We start from the raw sequence: 13,761 nt of genomic DNA, 5'->3' as shown, positions 1-13,761 counted from the left end.
TTGCCTAAGAACCCGCCCTCTGTTTCCGGGACTACCTCAAGGATCACTAAGAGAGAGCACGTACGAATTGCCTTGACTGTCCCGCACTCCTTCAGACGAGACAAGAAGCGAGCCGATACGGACACCATCGGCGCAGAAGCCCTCTGTTACGCTAGCTCCATCACGCTCGATGGCTTCCAGGTTGATCTTCAGTCGCGACATTCTTGACCACACTGAGAGACCATGAGGTAATGAAAGACACACTTAAACAACGCACGCACGCGGCGCCTCCACGTCGCTTCCTCCACCACTTTTGTTGGTATCGCTCTGTGGGTGTTGTAGCGACTCGGCACATGCAAGCCCCTCGCATATACTGATGTCGCACGTACGCAAGTCCAGACAATGAGAAACGATGCAGTAGTGCTGAATAAAACGAAAAAAAAAAAACGGTAGAGAACGAGGGAGAGATGTACACACACATGCACAGCCACGCACAGGGATATCGCATCAACGAAAGAAAGCACACGAATGTAGCTGAGGAAACACCACTTTGACTTTCTTTCCTTCGCGTTACTGAACGGTGTGATGACCTCCTTGTGTTTAGCGAGTCCGTGCTGGCGCGTGTGTGTGGGTAGGTGGATGTGTATGTCAAGGGTTAGGGTGACGACTCTTGGCAGAAGTACCCCCCCCGTATCCTGCCGTTATCGCCCCCCCCCCTTATTGCAGGTGTCCCTTGGTAACCGTGCGCAAATATGCGTGTCTGTGTGTGCGCGTGTACGGCAGCTGCTGAAGTTCACGAGGAAGAAAAGGGGGTTTTGTGGCAGATGAAACGTAGTCAGGGAAGCAAAATATGGAAAAAAGGGCACAACACGCCTACACGAGGCAGACGAAGAGAAACCCAAAGAGGAGATCACACACGCCCACACGCAAAAGGAAGGAAAGGCAAGTTGTGCTGTCCAATATCACAGCGGTGGCGGTGGCGAGAAGAATTGGCGAGAATCCCGAGCAGATACCGCGAGAGGAAGTGCAGAACAGAAAGGATGTGATTGAGACTACGCAGTCACCCTCTCCACTCCTCGTTGACGTTCTTCACGGACACACACACACACACGAACGCACACAGAAAGAAGAGAGAAAAGCGCAGAGAAGGTGAGCGATGAAGACTGACGTGCCGTGCACCCATGAACACAAACTTTATTACCACAAAGAAAGATTAATTTTTTTTTCGTTTTGGGGGAGCTTCGCCCCACACGGACGATCAGAGGTTCGTGTCGCTCCAGCGAGCTCACCAGTGGGAGTGCGTTATTCCAGTCCCACCAGCCGCACACGCACACCGTCGCTGACGAGATGAGCACAGACAGCGTGTCGGTGAAGAGCCACAATGGGATACAAAGAACAAGGCGGCGCGAGCGAGTGGTAGAGAGTGAGAGCGGAGGCAAAACTCGCGCTTTACCCGCTCTGCAAAAAAGGAGCCAATCAGATACTTCTTTGTGAAGAAAATAAGACAAGAAGAGCCGCGTGATGTGCGTGTTCACGGCACGAGCTCTCCCTTCCCCTCTCATCATAATGGTAAAGGCGCACATCACATGGCAAGAGGTAAGCAAGGTGTCGCAGAGAAAAAGAGGAGCGTGGGCGAAGATGTCGTGAAAGACGCAGGCGTCATCATATTAGAGGCGTACTGTTGTAGCTAGACCCGCCCGCTGTATTCGACGCAGCTAAAGCGTGGAAACAGCTGCTGGTGAAGGGGAAAATTGCATAATGGTGCATCGAAGCTCACCAACAAACACACGCGCACGCATCGTGCCGTGCAGCAGTGGGAGACGCTACAGCACGTCGCTCATGTGTGCTTGTGTGATTGCGTTTCTCTTTTTTTTCCTTGGCTCCTGTGCGTTCGCTACTGGGCAGATGTTTTCGTCTCCTTTGAGGCACAGACACTGCCATGAAGCTATGAAACGGCGGCGCAGGCCTACCGAATCCCTACCATGCCCTTGGTCCTTCTCGGTTGCTGCTCTGGACAGACACGCGCACATGCAGTGCAAGAAGCAGAGGAAGGACGCGAAAACACCAGCCAGGCCGCTCTGCATTGATGGTGGAGGAAGAGAGAAACAAGAACAAAAAGGGGGAAAAAAACACGTATTCAACAGCACCAGCTCATCCTTCAGCTCAAACCACCGCTTACCCCCGGCCCCTGCTGCGTTCGCCGTAGTTTTGTATGTGTGCATGTGTGTACATGTGTGTGTGTGTGGGGGGGGGGGGGCATCTATGAACCCGAAGGGTGTCGTGTGACTATGCGAGGGTGTTTTGCACACATAGCGTAGTGAGCCTACACCGGTCCTTCGAAAGCCACTGTCAGAAGTCCACAAGACGTACCACTGTTGGCGAACACTAAGGCCACCTCCCTCTCCCCACTGGCATTTAAGATCTCTGACGCGGGCAAAACTCCGCGGCTCCCCTCCGCGTCGCCACCACGGACCTCAAAGCGCACCTCCTGCCCACTTGTGAGCGTACTCGTGAAACTGCCCTCCTCGGCATTCCACATGGCATGAGACGGGTTCAGTCGTGTTGGTGTAGTGAAAACAAGTTCACCATCTACGCGGACGGCCACCTGCAGAGAGCAATGGTCCAGCATGCCCCCTACCACCTCGTCACCACAGTCCTCGTGCAGATAACGTACCTCCTTGATATGCATTCGCATCACACAAGTAGCTGGAGCAGCAGGTATTTCGATGGGTACAGTCGACGATGGTGGAGAGGGCACTATGGCTAGAGGTGGTGCCGGTAGCCAAAAATGACTGGTTGCACTGGGAGTGGAGAGGAGAGCTACTGTTGAGGGAGAAGGGGGCGACGTGCCGACGCCTGGTGGCAGGGTGGCTGTTGCTGCACGCACAGGCAATTCTACGGTAGTTTTCGTCACGATTGGCGCTGCACCGTCCCTGACCTGTGTCTTGCTGATTCCACAGGGTGCTTCGGGGATGTTAAACCCACTACCGGAGGGCATTGCAGCTGCAGGAGGCAGCGTGTTCTCAGAGGCCTCTGCGGGAACAAGGAGTGCAGGCGGCAGCCTTGATTGTCCCTCCATCTGCTCCAGTATGCCCATCGCGTCCTTCGAGGAGTTGCTTGAGTTATTGTCGTCAGCGGGGACGGGTGAGGCAGTTGAGCAGCAGTACGGGGAGTACGCAGAGAGGCGCTGTCCTTCGACGGGTATGGCGTCGTCGTCGCGGGAGGGGGAAAGCATAGGCTCACGACTCTGCGGAGGCGGCGAGTGCTTGGTGACGCTCTCACCATCCGCTCGGTTAGCATCAGCACTGCTGCGTGGCGCCGCGCCTCGCTCAAGGATTCCAATATCGCCGGACTCTCCCGCTAGAGGTGACAAAAAGGGTGGCGTACATCGGCAGCCGACGGAATCGCTGTCGATAAAATTGACCCCTCCGTAGCCGCGGTAACGGCGATGCTGCACCTCCGTCACTCTTACTCGGAATGTGAAGGTGCCGCGCGGTGCACCCCTCTCATCGGCAAGATGGACTGTGTGTACGTTGTAGGTAGCAGGCATCGCCTCCAGCTCGCGGCGGCTGGCTAGGGCGGTTGCGATCAAAGTATGCACGGCAATAGCTGCCGTGGCAGCAGGTGCTGGTGAATGAGCACTGCAAGATGCTCCCTTTTGGACCTCCGTATCGGCCGCGCTTTCATACAGGCAGATCCTCACGACACTGCATGTGTTCTGCATAGCGTACAAGACGCACCTCCTGGGGCTCTGCAGCGACACTTCTCCCAGCATGTGAGAGCGTCGTATCTCGGTCATTGGAGCTTCTGCAACTGGCTGAACGCGCAGAAGAACATCGTGCATGTTGTATGGACCGCAGATGCAGACGACAGAGTTAGCCTTTGCAGGTTCCAGCGCAGGGTCATTAGGGTTGCGCTGCGTGCTACGTGGGACCAGGCATGTACTGCAACTCAACTCCACCTCGTAAACAGGTTCAGTATCTGCGCCAACGCACGCGATTGGCGACGCGCCAGTCCGGAGTATAGCAGCGAGAGCATGTACCAGCTTCTGCAACTCCACTCGCGCAGATGGCACCCACCTGCCACCTCCGGTCCCCTCTCCCGTTGCATCATCATCTTTTTCAATTTCCTCGATCGCCAGTGTGCTGCTCAGCTTGCCGCCATGGTGAGGCGAAAAGTGGCTCACTTGCTGTTGCAGCTCTGTCTTCTCCTTCGTCAGCTCCTCTATCTTCTGCCTGAGTTGCACAAGTTGCTGCTGCTCGTTTAACGAGGATTGCGAAGACAACGTACCTGATGAGGTATTTGCAGTCGCCACGGCCGAAGTCGCTGCTTGACTGCTACGCTTCTCTTTAATCAAGTGGTACGCGTCTCGCCGGTCCATTTCGGACCCCATCGACTTCAAAGTGGCCGTCTGCCGCAGCACCGTCTGGCTCATGTCGCTGAGCTCGGTGGAGAGACGGTCAATCAAGCACTGCATCTGTGCGGCCTCTTGTTGCCACGTCACCACCGCTCGCTTCAGCTCATCATTTTCAGCCTGTTGTAGGCGTAGGGCGCGCTCGGCCGCGGCAGTGCGCAAGACAGAGCGCGTGACGGGATCATCCGCCGAGAGTCGGTGAAATGGCAGTACATGGGAGGCAGCCGATGGCGTACTTGTCAGAGAAGACGACGCACGAGCTAAGGTAGCCGCGGGCGGTAGTGAAGAGGCCGCAGATGATGTGTTTATTGTAGGCGCCTCTGTTGCTGACAAAGCGTCAGTGTCTGACCGAGGGCGGCCACTGAGCTCCCGTCGAAGATCTCGAAGTTGATGAAAGCGGCGCCGTGTGTTAGACAGGGTCGTCATAGAGCCTTTCGGTGATATTGCCGAAGTTGAAGCGCAAGCGGCATCGTCGTTAGTACCTATCGGTGGAGCCGAATACGTGGCGCGATAGGCACCTGGAGGGAGACGCACCTCTACACCTCTGCCGCCCATGTCTACTAGCGCAGTCCACATGGGGCAGCCAACACTGCACGTAGGCAACACAGAACTTCAGAGGCACTAAGATCGCAACGCAAGAATGAAAAAGTGCGCGCGCGAGAGAGAGGGAGATCGAGAGATCGACAAATGAAAGCACCGTAAGTGCCGTTGCTCACGGTAAAAGCAACAATGGGACGCATTCAAACCCTAGCCACCTTCAACGGCATACACTCTTTGAAAATAACCATGAAGTGCTTGTCTTGCTGTGGTTCTAAGGATAGGAGTGGAGGGAGGAGTTGAAGCGTGAGATGAAGGGGTGGCGAAAAAAAAAAAGGAAAGAGTGCCATGGAATAGAGAGGGAGGTGGTACAAGAGAGAAAGCGCAAGGTTAAGGAAGAAGGGAGACATGAAGCACGGAGTACACGACGCGAAGAACGATGGTTTTACCCTTCCACCCCATCCGCCTTTCTCTCCCTACTTTCATGTGCACTAGTCCCCTTAAAGTCCTCGCTTCCGCACTGTGCCGACGGCAAGCCCCGGAGTGTAGGGGGAAGGGGAGGAGGTCCGCCTTCCTCGCTCAGAGACAGAGCAGAGCTAAACAGTTCTGGGCTCGTGCACACAGTCTTGTCCCCTGTATCTTGATCATATGCAAAGCTTTGTAAAGGGGAAACATTTTTCCTCCTGATACTCAAGAGAAAGAAAAAGAAGTGCGACCAACACTACACTAAGAGACAACGACGCGAGATACACACGCGCCCGCATCCTTCACAGTGAGAGGCTAGAAGACACAAAGAGGAGAGAAGCGACTGCTCAGCAGGTACGTCTTTCGGCACGACGGGCGACTACACTCCCTTCACTTCGTGCATTTGTCCTTTCAACTGCCTTTAGCTTTCCAGCACCCAAATTGCATCAGTAAACGCACATCAATGCGATGCCATGAATGGTCACCTTCAAACAAAAAAATGCACCACAGAAAAGCAGGAGGGAGCGCTTCACAAGAACACAGACACTCACACATACCGAATAGCTCAGAGAGACATCTATAGCGCCAACGTATCCCTTCGCTACCTCATAAGAGGCGCTCGCTCCACCGCGGCCCTGTCCCAGGCCCAACTGCATGGCGTGGAGCAGCCGTAGACGCACGCGTCACAGCGATGCGTCGACTCGGTGGCCGGGGAATGAGCCTCCCCTCCTCCTGCCTCGATCTCTCTGCTCACCCCCTGCTTCACAGCCGCTCACATGGTGCCGCTCGCCAGGCGGTGCGTCACTCTCGGGGGGAGGGGGGGCACTCCGGCTCCCCACGCCACTGGGCGGCGAGGGCCGGGCAAGATGCACTCGAGTCGCGCTGGCACCCTCTCCATCACGCGGGTGGCACAGCCGTGTGTACTGTCGCAGGTCGCTCCGACGCAGCGCCACCCGGTGCGTGGCCGCCGACATGCGTAGCTCTACATCGATCGCGCTCCCCCAGATCGTAGGGACCTGGCCTGATCACAACCGGAAGCGGCTTGGCATTGGCATGGAGAGGGGGGCTGTCCTGGCTTCCCCACAGAGTGGGGCTACTGGGCACCGACACCAGGCAGAGGTGTCCCACGTCATCAGGAGCAGGGGTCGAGACGGAAAAAAACAAGACGAGGAGAAGGCTGAAAAAGAAGCACTGAGGGAGTCGGCCAGACAGAGACACCAAAGCTGAAAATGGGTAAGCTGATATGAAAAGGAACACACACACACGCACACGCACACATACATACATGCACAGACATGCAAACACACACACACACACAATGAAGAGAGTGAAAATGAGAAGGTTAATCACATAAAGAAGGACAGGGATGTAGAAGAGAAAACACACGCACTCCCTCACATGAGAGATGACGAGGAAGAAGCCAAAAGGAGCCCATTCAAGCGCACCTGTACGCATGGGAGGCTCACTCATAAAGAATACCCACAAGAAAAAGCGGTTTGACAATTCTGAGGTAAACCTCTAAGCAAGCAAGCAAAAAGTTACAAAATGGGAGCACATCTGAGGGACAGCAGCCACAGCGCATGCATCAGTCACCTTTAAAAATCAAATCAGTGGCAAGATGGTAGCGTGAACACAAAATAAACATCTCCGAGTTTTTTCGCCATCACTAAAGGGTTCCTGTCACCGTATACGAGCCCGTACAAACTCTAACACCACCAACAAAATCACGTTAGCGTACGAACACGCATACATCTCCCTCGTTGAGAGGAGACAAAGAGAACAAGCGCTGAGAAAATTTCGAAGATGTTGGAGGAGAAACGACAAAGAAAGCCCCAAATCGAGTTGAAGAAAACAAAGTAAAACACACTCATAAACACACCTGCTCGTCATCACAGTACGAGCAGCTGCAATTACAACGAAATAGAAACAGAAAGGAAAAGGGGGAGAAATGACACCCTTTAAAGCACGTCGACAACGTCATGCTGACACCACTACATGAGCTTCTTCTCTGGGCGTATGGATCATTTACTCGGTGTTCCACCACCAATTGCGTCCCCCTCACCTCCCCTTTCCATTGCCAAGCTCGTCACGGTCGTACATGACTCGCGGGTCCAAAAGAAAGCGAGACACATGGAGGAGAAAAAAAAAAGATAAAGAAAAAGCAGAAGAGCTGTTTGTATACAAGTACTAGTGACATGGTGTTGCATGTTTGCTCAGTTTTTCTGCTTTGTTTTGATCGTCGCCCCTCGTTTCATTGATGACGTGCTGTCACTCGGGGGTATACTCCAGTAACGATACCAGCGGCAAGGGGGGGGGGGGGAAACAGTGTCGCCCGTCGCCGATGAAGCGCTGGAGGAAAGAAAACCAATGCGCGAAAAAAAAACGAAGTTAAGTCCCCCGCTGCTTGTTGCTGTCTTGCTATTGCACGCCGCGATGGTTTCCTCTCTTTTCGTTTGTTCTTTCCGTTGTTGAATTGCAATCAACTTCACCTCTTTTCGTTCTCGCTATGCGTGTGCAAACACAACAACTGCATACTCAAAACGAAGTGTGGTTGCCCTTTCTCCACCCGGTATAACAAAAGGGCCCCACGTCGCGGTGAAGGCACTCATGCGAGGGCGGACGGCAGCAGCGAGGATGAATAGGGGATGGAAGGGGGTGTCTGAAGGGAGGACAAACAATTCGAAATGGGATTTAGACCAGGGAGGTTTCTGTAGTGAAAAGAGGGGGAGGGATGTCTCTCAGTGACGCAGACGTACAGACACACACAAGCATACGCTGGCGCACCGGCGCAGCAGAAGACGCGGATAACAAACAGAGACCTAAAGATAATATGAACTCAAAGTGTCGACGCCGGCGACATTAAAAAAAATCAAAGAAGAGGGGCAGATTGTTCATCCTTGCGGTCCTTGTGAGCTTTCCTCAGATTTCTCACGGACCTTCACAGAAGCCGACAGAGCATTGAATCGCTGTTCAGCTACCACGAAAGCTATTCTGGCATTGCCCACGAGTCATCAATAGTCCCTCTGCTGTTGGGCTCTCTCGTTTTGTCGGTCTTTTTTGATACAGTGCTCCCATCATGTACGCGTGGCACCGATCTCAAGCACCCTCGCACACGGTGCGCAGTGGAGACAAGGCACCACAGCAGAGATGTGTTCAAGTGTTTCGCCACATCAGAGATGGGGAAGACGAGCGTTGAGTGTGCTGCCATACACAATGTGAACTCTAAACGAAAAAAAAAAAATAGAAGGTTCACTTACTTCAGCAGCTCATCTCTGATCGATTTGTCGCCCCAAGAACCAGGTATAGTGTGAAGCACTTGCATGAATCAAAAAAGGCGTACGTAAGATCACTCGCATCGCCAGAACGTAAGCGGTAATAACAAACAGCGGAGAGCGGGTGACAGGGGCAACAGACATACGCAAGGGTGTGGCGCAATATCCACAATAAATGGACGTAAAGCGAAGAGGAGGAGGAGGAGGGCCCAAGAACTGAGAAAAGAAAAAAGAGGGCTTCCAAATAAAGCCGCCCCCCCCCCCCCCCACACACACACACATAACAAAAAGCTGGAGATTCCCTCTCCTTTTTTTTCGGGCTGCAAGAGGCAGAGAGAGAGAGAAAAAGTGCCTTCTAGAGCACGAAGATAAAACAAGGGAAATACCTACGTGACGACGTTCCTTGGTTCCGTAAGATGCAAATTTCACCGCAAGCCGAGTCCACTACTGCACGCGCCTACGCTCACCGTCCACCTCGACCTCTCTGGCACCACGACGACATCCTCGCCCTCTAAGAGAGGCCCTCACTGCCGTCGCATCGGGCCATGCGCCCAGCGGTCACGGATGGACTGCACGCCTCGATCCCCACGGATCACGTCCAGGGCCCTGCTCGGGGGTAGCGGTGTCTGTCGTGCGGGCAACAGGGCCTAGCCTGGGCGCCTGCCGGGGGTGCTTGAGGAGGAGCCCGGCCAGCCCGAGGCCAGACCCCAACCCTCCCACACCCGGCCGGCATGCCATTACGCGGCCTGGAGGCTTTCCCCACATGGGGGCCTGGCGGACTCGGTGCTGTAAGCCGGGGCCGCCTCGTCATGCAGCCAGCACCGGTGCCTCATCGGCCCACCCGGTCGCGCGAAGGAGACGCCGCACAGGTGGCACACGCACGGGGCGGGGCTGATCGGCGCGGTTCGCTGCCCTCCTCGGCCATTCCCGCCGATGCCGCGCGCCGGGGGCGTGTCTGGACGGCCCGCTCGCATGTACTACAGCCATGAATAAATCAAGTTGGGCAAAGCAACAGAGGCATGACAGCAATCCCCCTCCACCTCCCAGTTACCTTAATCCCATATTCCCCACATCATCATCATTCCTATCAGCCCCTCACTCAGTAAACCACGCCGTTGCCTCACTTCTTCAACGGCATGCAAAACGCCCGGCAGTTTTCCACCCTCCTCCGCCACACATACACACAGTACTTGCACTTGTATAGACTCGTTCGTGAGGGGTACAGCGCCAAAAAGCAAAGCCTACACAACGGAACTTCTCCGCGGCACAGCAGAGCAGAAAAAAAAAGGTGACACGGAGGAAAGCCAATACATGATACATACAGAGTCACGGGGGACAGAGGAGCGAGTGCGTGCTAGGAGGAAAAAGAGAAGCGATTAGCGACGGCGCAGCAGAGGCCTTTTCCCCTGCCCCTCCAAAAAAGATGGCCCTGCGGCAAGCTGAACAGGAGTGAGTTCGCTGACGGGGAAGAGGATCCACTGAAGAACAACACACAAAAATCGAAGTGATAGAAGCACTCTCCTGTTAGTGTTGGGACGGGGATGACGTGTCTCTGTGCCGCGAGAAGAACGAAAACGAGATAAACGATTGCACCTCTTTTTTACCCGCCATAGGGGCGTCAAATATGCCGTTTTGACTGCTCCGTCGTGACTCGGCCTTGTCAAAACCAATCGATTCTGCCTTCACGCGACACGCCCCTGGGAGCATTTGCGCACAGCGGCCACAGCGCTGCTTATACTCCCCAATGAGGGTAGAGCGGAGGATACGGTTTCTCCACGAGAACCGAGTAACAGAAGAAATTTTCTCCAACGTATCCCTTCGCTACCTCATAAGAGGCGCTCGCTCCACCGCGGCCCTGTCCCAGGCCCAACTGCATGGCGTGGAGCAGCCGTAGACGCACGCGTCACAGCGATGCGTCGACTCGGTGGCCGGGGAATGAGCCTCCCCTCCCCCTCCCTGCCTCGATCTCTCTGCTCACCCCCTGCTTCACAGCCGCTCACATGGTGCCGCTCGCCAGGCGGTGCGTCACTCTCGGGGGGAGGGGGGGCACTCCGGCTCCCCACGCCACTGGGCGGCGAGGGCCGGGCAAGATGCACTCGAGTCGCGCTGGCACCCTCTCCATCACGCGGGTGGCACAGCCGTGTGTACTGTCGCAGGTCGCTCCGACGCAGCGCCACCCGGTGCGTGGCCGCCGACATGCGTAGCTCTACATCGATCGCGCTCCCCCAGATCGTAGGGACCTGGCCCGATCACAACCGGAAGCGGCTCGGCATTGGCATGGAGAGGGGGGCTGTCCTGGCTTCCCCACAGAGTGGGGCTACTGGGCACCGACACCAGGCAGAGGTGTCCCACGTCATCAGGAGCAGGGGTCGAGATGGAGAAAAACAAGCCGACGGGCGTCAGTGAGAAAGCTGCGTGAATTAACCGACGCCCGTCTCTCGAGCACGCCAAGAAGCCAAATGAAAGCAGATAACCACACTGCAATGGTCTTTGGGGGGGGGGGGGGGGCGTGGGGACAGGGTGAGAACCCGAAGAATAATGGAGAGCGACCAAGTGGAAAAGAATCAGCAGCTTCAACGACAGAAAAAAAAAGAAGAGAATACTTTGAAATGCTGTGATGGTGTTAGACGCGCTGCGATGCCGCTGGCGTGTGTCGTCATCATCTCTGAAGGCGGTAAGCATGGAGAACAGCTTCTTGCTTCACAGCGCGACCACGATATCGTCTTACCGAATGCCAGTGGTCTGCCCGCCCATGAAGCTAGGTCTCGTTGTGGGTAAAGAGGAAACAGAGCTGCCCATGGCGGGATTTGTCGTGTAAGAATCGGGCAGCGATGTTGCGGAGCGGTGTGCGTAAGCTCGAGAGGACGCCGCACTGGTGGCAAAGCGGACTTTGGCAGCAGTGGCCGCACTAGTCAAGGCCCGCTGCATCGGTGTGGAGAGCAGATTTTGCTGCGACGTGGTCGAGGAACCAGGGTAGGGGTAGCTCGAGTTCGAGACGGCCAGACGGAGATGGGTGTGCATGGGCGGGTCCTCGTCACGAACTGAGCCGTTACGGTGCGTACTCGTTGTCGACGCGTCAAAGCCCAGGAGCGGAGGGGGCGAGAATTGCCAACTTGCATCAAAGTCGAGCGGGTGAAGCGAGCAGCTGTGTTCGCCCTGCGCAGTGCCATCGTAGCGCCCTCCCTCATCACCAAGCGGGTGTGCAATGGCGCGGTAGCCACCATTGTTGCGGTGCGCCCCCACGAGCTGCGCCGCCTTTTCGTGCGCGCCGATGGAAAAGCCACCATCGCCGGTGTTGCCGCTGATACCCATATCGTCTCCGTTACGATGGACCTCGACCATACTGCTGCCCAATTCTGGCGAAACGAGGGCCACCAGTCGGCGCATTCCCTTCGTACCTGTTGAGAGAAGCTGCACGCTACCCGGCGTGTACTGCACAGCGCCATTGCCTTCCATCAGTTGCCCACTGCCACGCGTGCCGGGGAACTTATTGTACGACGTCGACCCCTCTGGCAAGGAAGTGACGCTGCCGTAGGGGTTAAAGCTATAACTACCGTCGCTGTTCATGTGGCGCGCGCCTATGAGGTTAATGTCCGGCACACTCGCGTTCAGGCGACGTGTAAGGGACGTGTTGGCACTGACGAGGTGGCTTGCAGGTTCCACGTCCTCGTCCACCTGCACGTGCTCGAAGAGGGCACCACTGGAGGCTAAGTCGTCCTCGGTAGCTGCCTTGAGGTCCATGGCGTCGCTGTGACTCTCCTCGTTCGCCAAACTCACCATGTTGGGGTGCAACGCCGCCTCCATCGCGGGTGACTCTCCTTGCACCTGCAGCCCCTGCTCCATCAGGGGACTGCGCAGTAGCTCCATCTCACGCCTCAGCCGCTGCTTCTCCTCACAGTGCGCGTCAGGAGACTGCTCCAACGCCGCATACTCGCGTGCGACGCTGAGGTACTGCGGGAATACATGAATCTGATTACAGCACGAGCCGGCCGTGCACTTGCCGCGCTGGAACAGCAGACACACACTTGCGAGCTTCTTCATCGATCCCTGGAAGAGGCCACGAGAGAATCCCGCGATGCTAAACTTGGGCAGTGCAATACTGCTCTTGAGCTGTGGGTCGTGCACCGTGAAAATGTCATCAGGAGCGAGCGCGAAGTAGCGGCTCTGCAGCTCTATGAACCACTGGTCGAACTCCGCCTTCTTCGCCTGCATCCACCGGTGGTCAATGTGCACCTGATTGCACCACCGCTCCCACTTGCACTGCAGCGGGTCAGTCGAGTAAAGGCCGCAGCTGGTTGGCACCTGCATCATCGCGTGCACATGACCATGGCTGCCAGCGCCGCGGGCGCGCTTCGCACGCATCGCCGGATCTACATAAAGACCCTTCGTGAATACAAGCGAGCTGATTGGGACCTCCACTACCTCCTTGAGGTCCGCCACGAAAATGCTAAACGTCTTTTCCGCGTCGCACTCCATCGCCTGGCGGAACTCACACTCTCGGTTGAACAGCCACGAGCTCATCTCCATCCGCATTTCAGCCAAGTACTCAGGTCTGACGTGGATATCGTGGCAGCGGTCACCAGCCACGCACCGGCCCTCCTGGAACGCATCACAGATGCGCACGACGCACCGAGAGCCATACACAATGGGCTTTGGTGGCTTGCTGAAGAGGCGCGCGCTCCCCAGAGTGGACACCACCGTCGCCGGCATCACCACCACAGGAGCCTTCAGCTGATTGTCGTGGACCTCGTAGTCACATGTGCTCTGCTGATCATACCCGTGCTGGTGGCGCAGGCCGGTCGCGTCGCCCCCTCTGTCACGCCCATTCGTGCCATTACCGCGGGAGCCATAGCCACAGTAGACGCTACCACCATTGGGCATATTGTTGCCGACATTACACTCGTACGTAGTGCCCAGAGAAGCGTCTGTGTGATAGCCATATGGGCTGCCACTGATGTGGCCGCCTGCGCTGGCGTAGTCGTATACCGTGGCACTGGCGCTCTGCCCTGGGCCGTACGCGTTTGGAGGTGCATACGTTGAGTACATGTGAGCGTTGTTGCTGTTCATCGGTGATCCGTAGGCTTTGTAGATCAT

At 56.0% G+C, this 13,761-nt stretch overlaps 2 protein-coding genes across 2 annotated transcripts; both read right to left on the bottom strand.

The window, feature by feature from the left end:
- Positions 1 to 2,302: 2,302 nt before the first annotated feature.
- Positions 2,303 to 4,969, bottom strand: LBRM_35_0970 (conserved hypothetical protein; the record flags this gene model as incomplete). The annotated part of the gene is made up of 1 exon (XM_001568670.2): positions 2,303 to 4,969. The coding sequence occupies one exon, from the start codon at positions 4,967 to 4,969 to the stop codon at positions 2,303 to 2,305; it is 2,667 nt and encodes an 888-aa protein (XP_001568720.1).
- A 6,422-nt stretch (positions 4,970 to 11,391) lies between these two features.
- Positions 11,392 to 13,761, bottom strand: LBRM_35_0960 (conserved hypothetical protein; the record flags this gene model as incomplete). The annotated part of the gene is made up of 1 exon (XM_001568669.2): positions 11,392 to 13,761. One exon carries the CDS (start codon positions 13,759 to 13,761, stop codon positions 11,392 to 11,394), a length of 2,370 nt encoding a protein of 789 aa, XP_001568719.1.

Source organism: Leishmania braziliensis, chromosome 36, assembly GCF_000002845.2.
Source record: "Leishmania braziliensis MHOM/BR/75/M2904 complete genome, chromosome 36".
Taxonomy (NCBI): domain Eukaryota; phylum Euglenozoa; class Kinetoplastea; order Trypanosomatida; family Trypanosomatidae; genus Leishmania; species Leishmania braziliensis.
The sequence above is the reverse complement of the archived record's forward strand: the minus strand, read 5'-3'. Positions and strand labels throughout refer to the sequence as shown.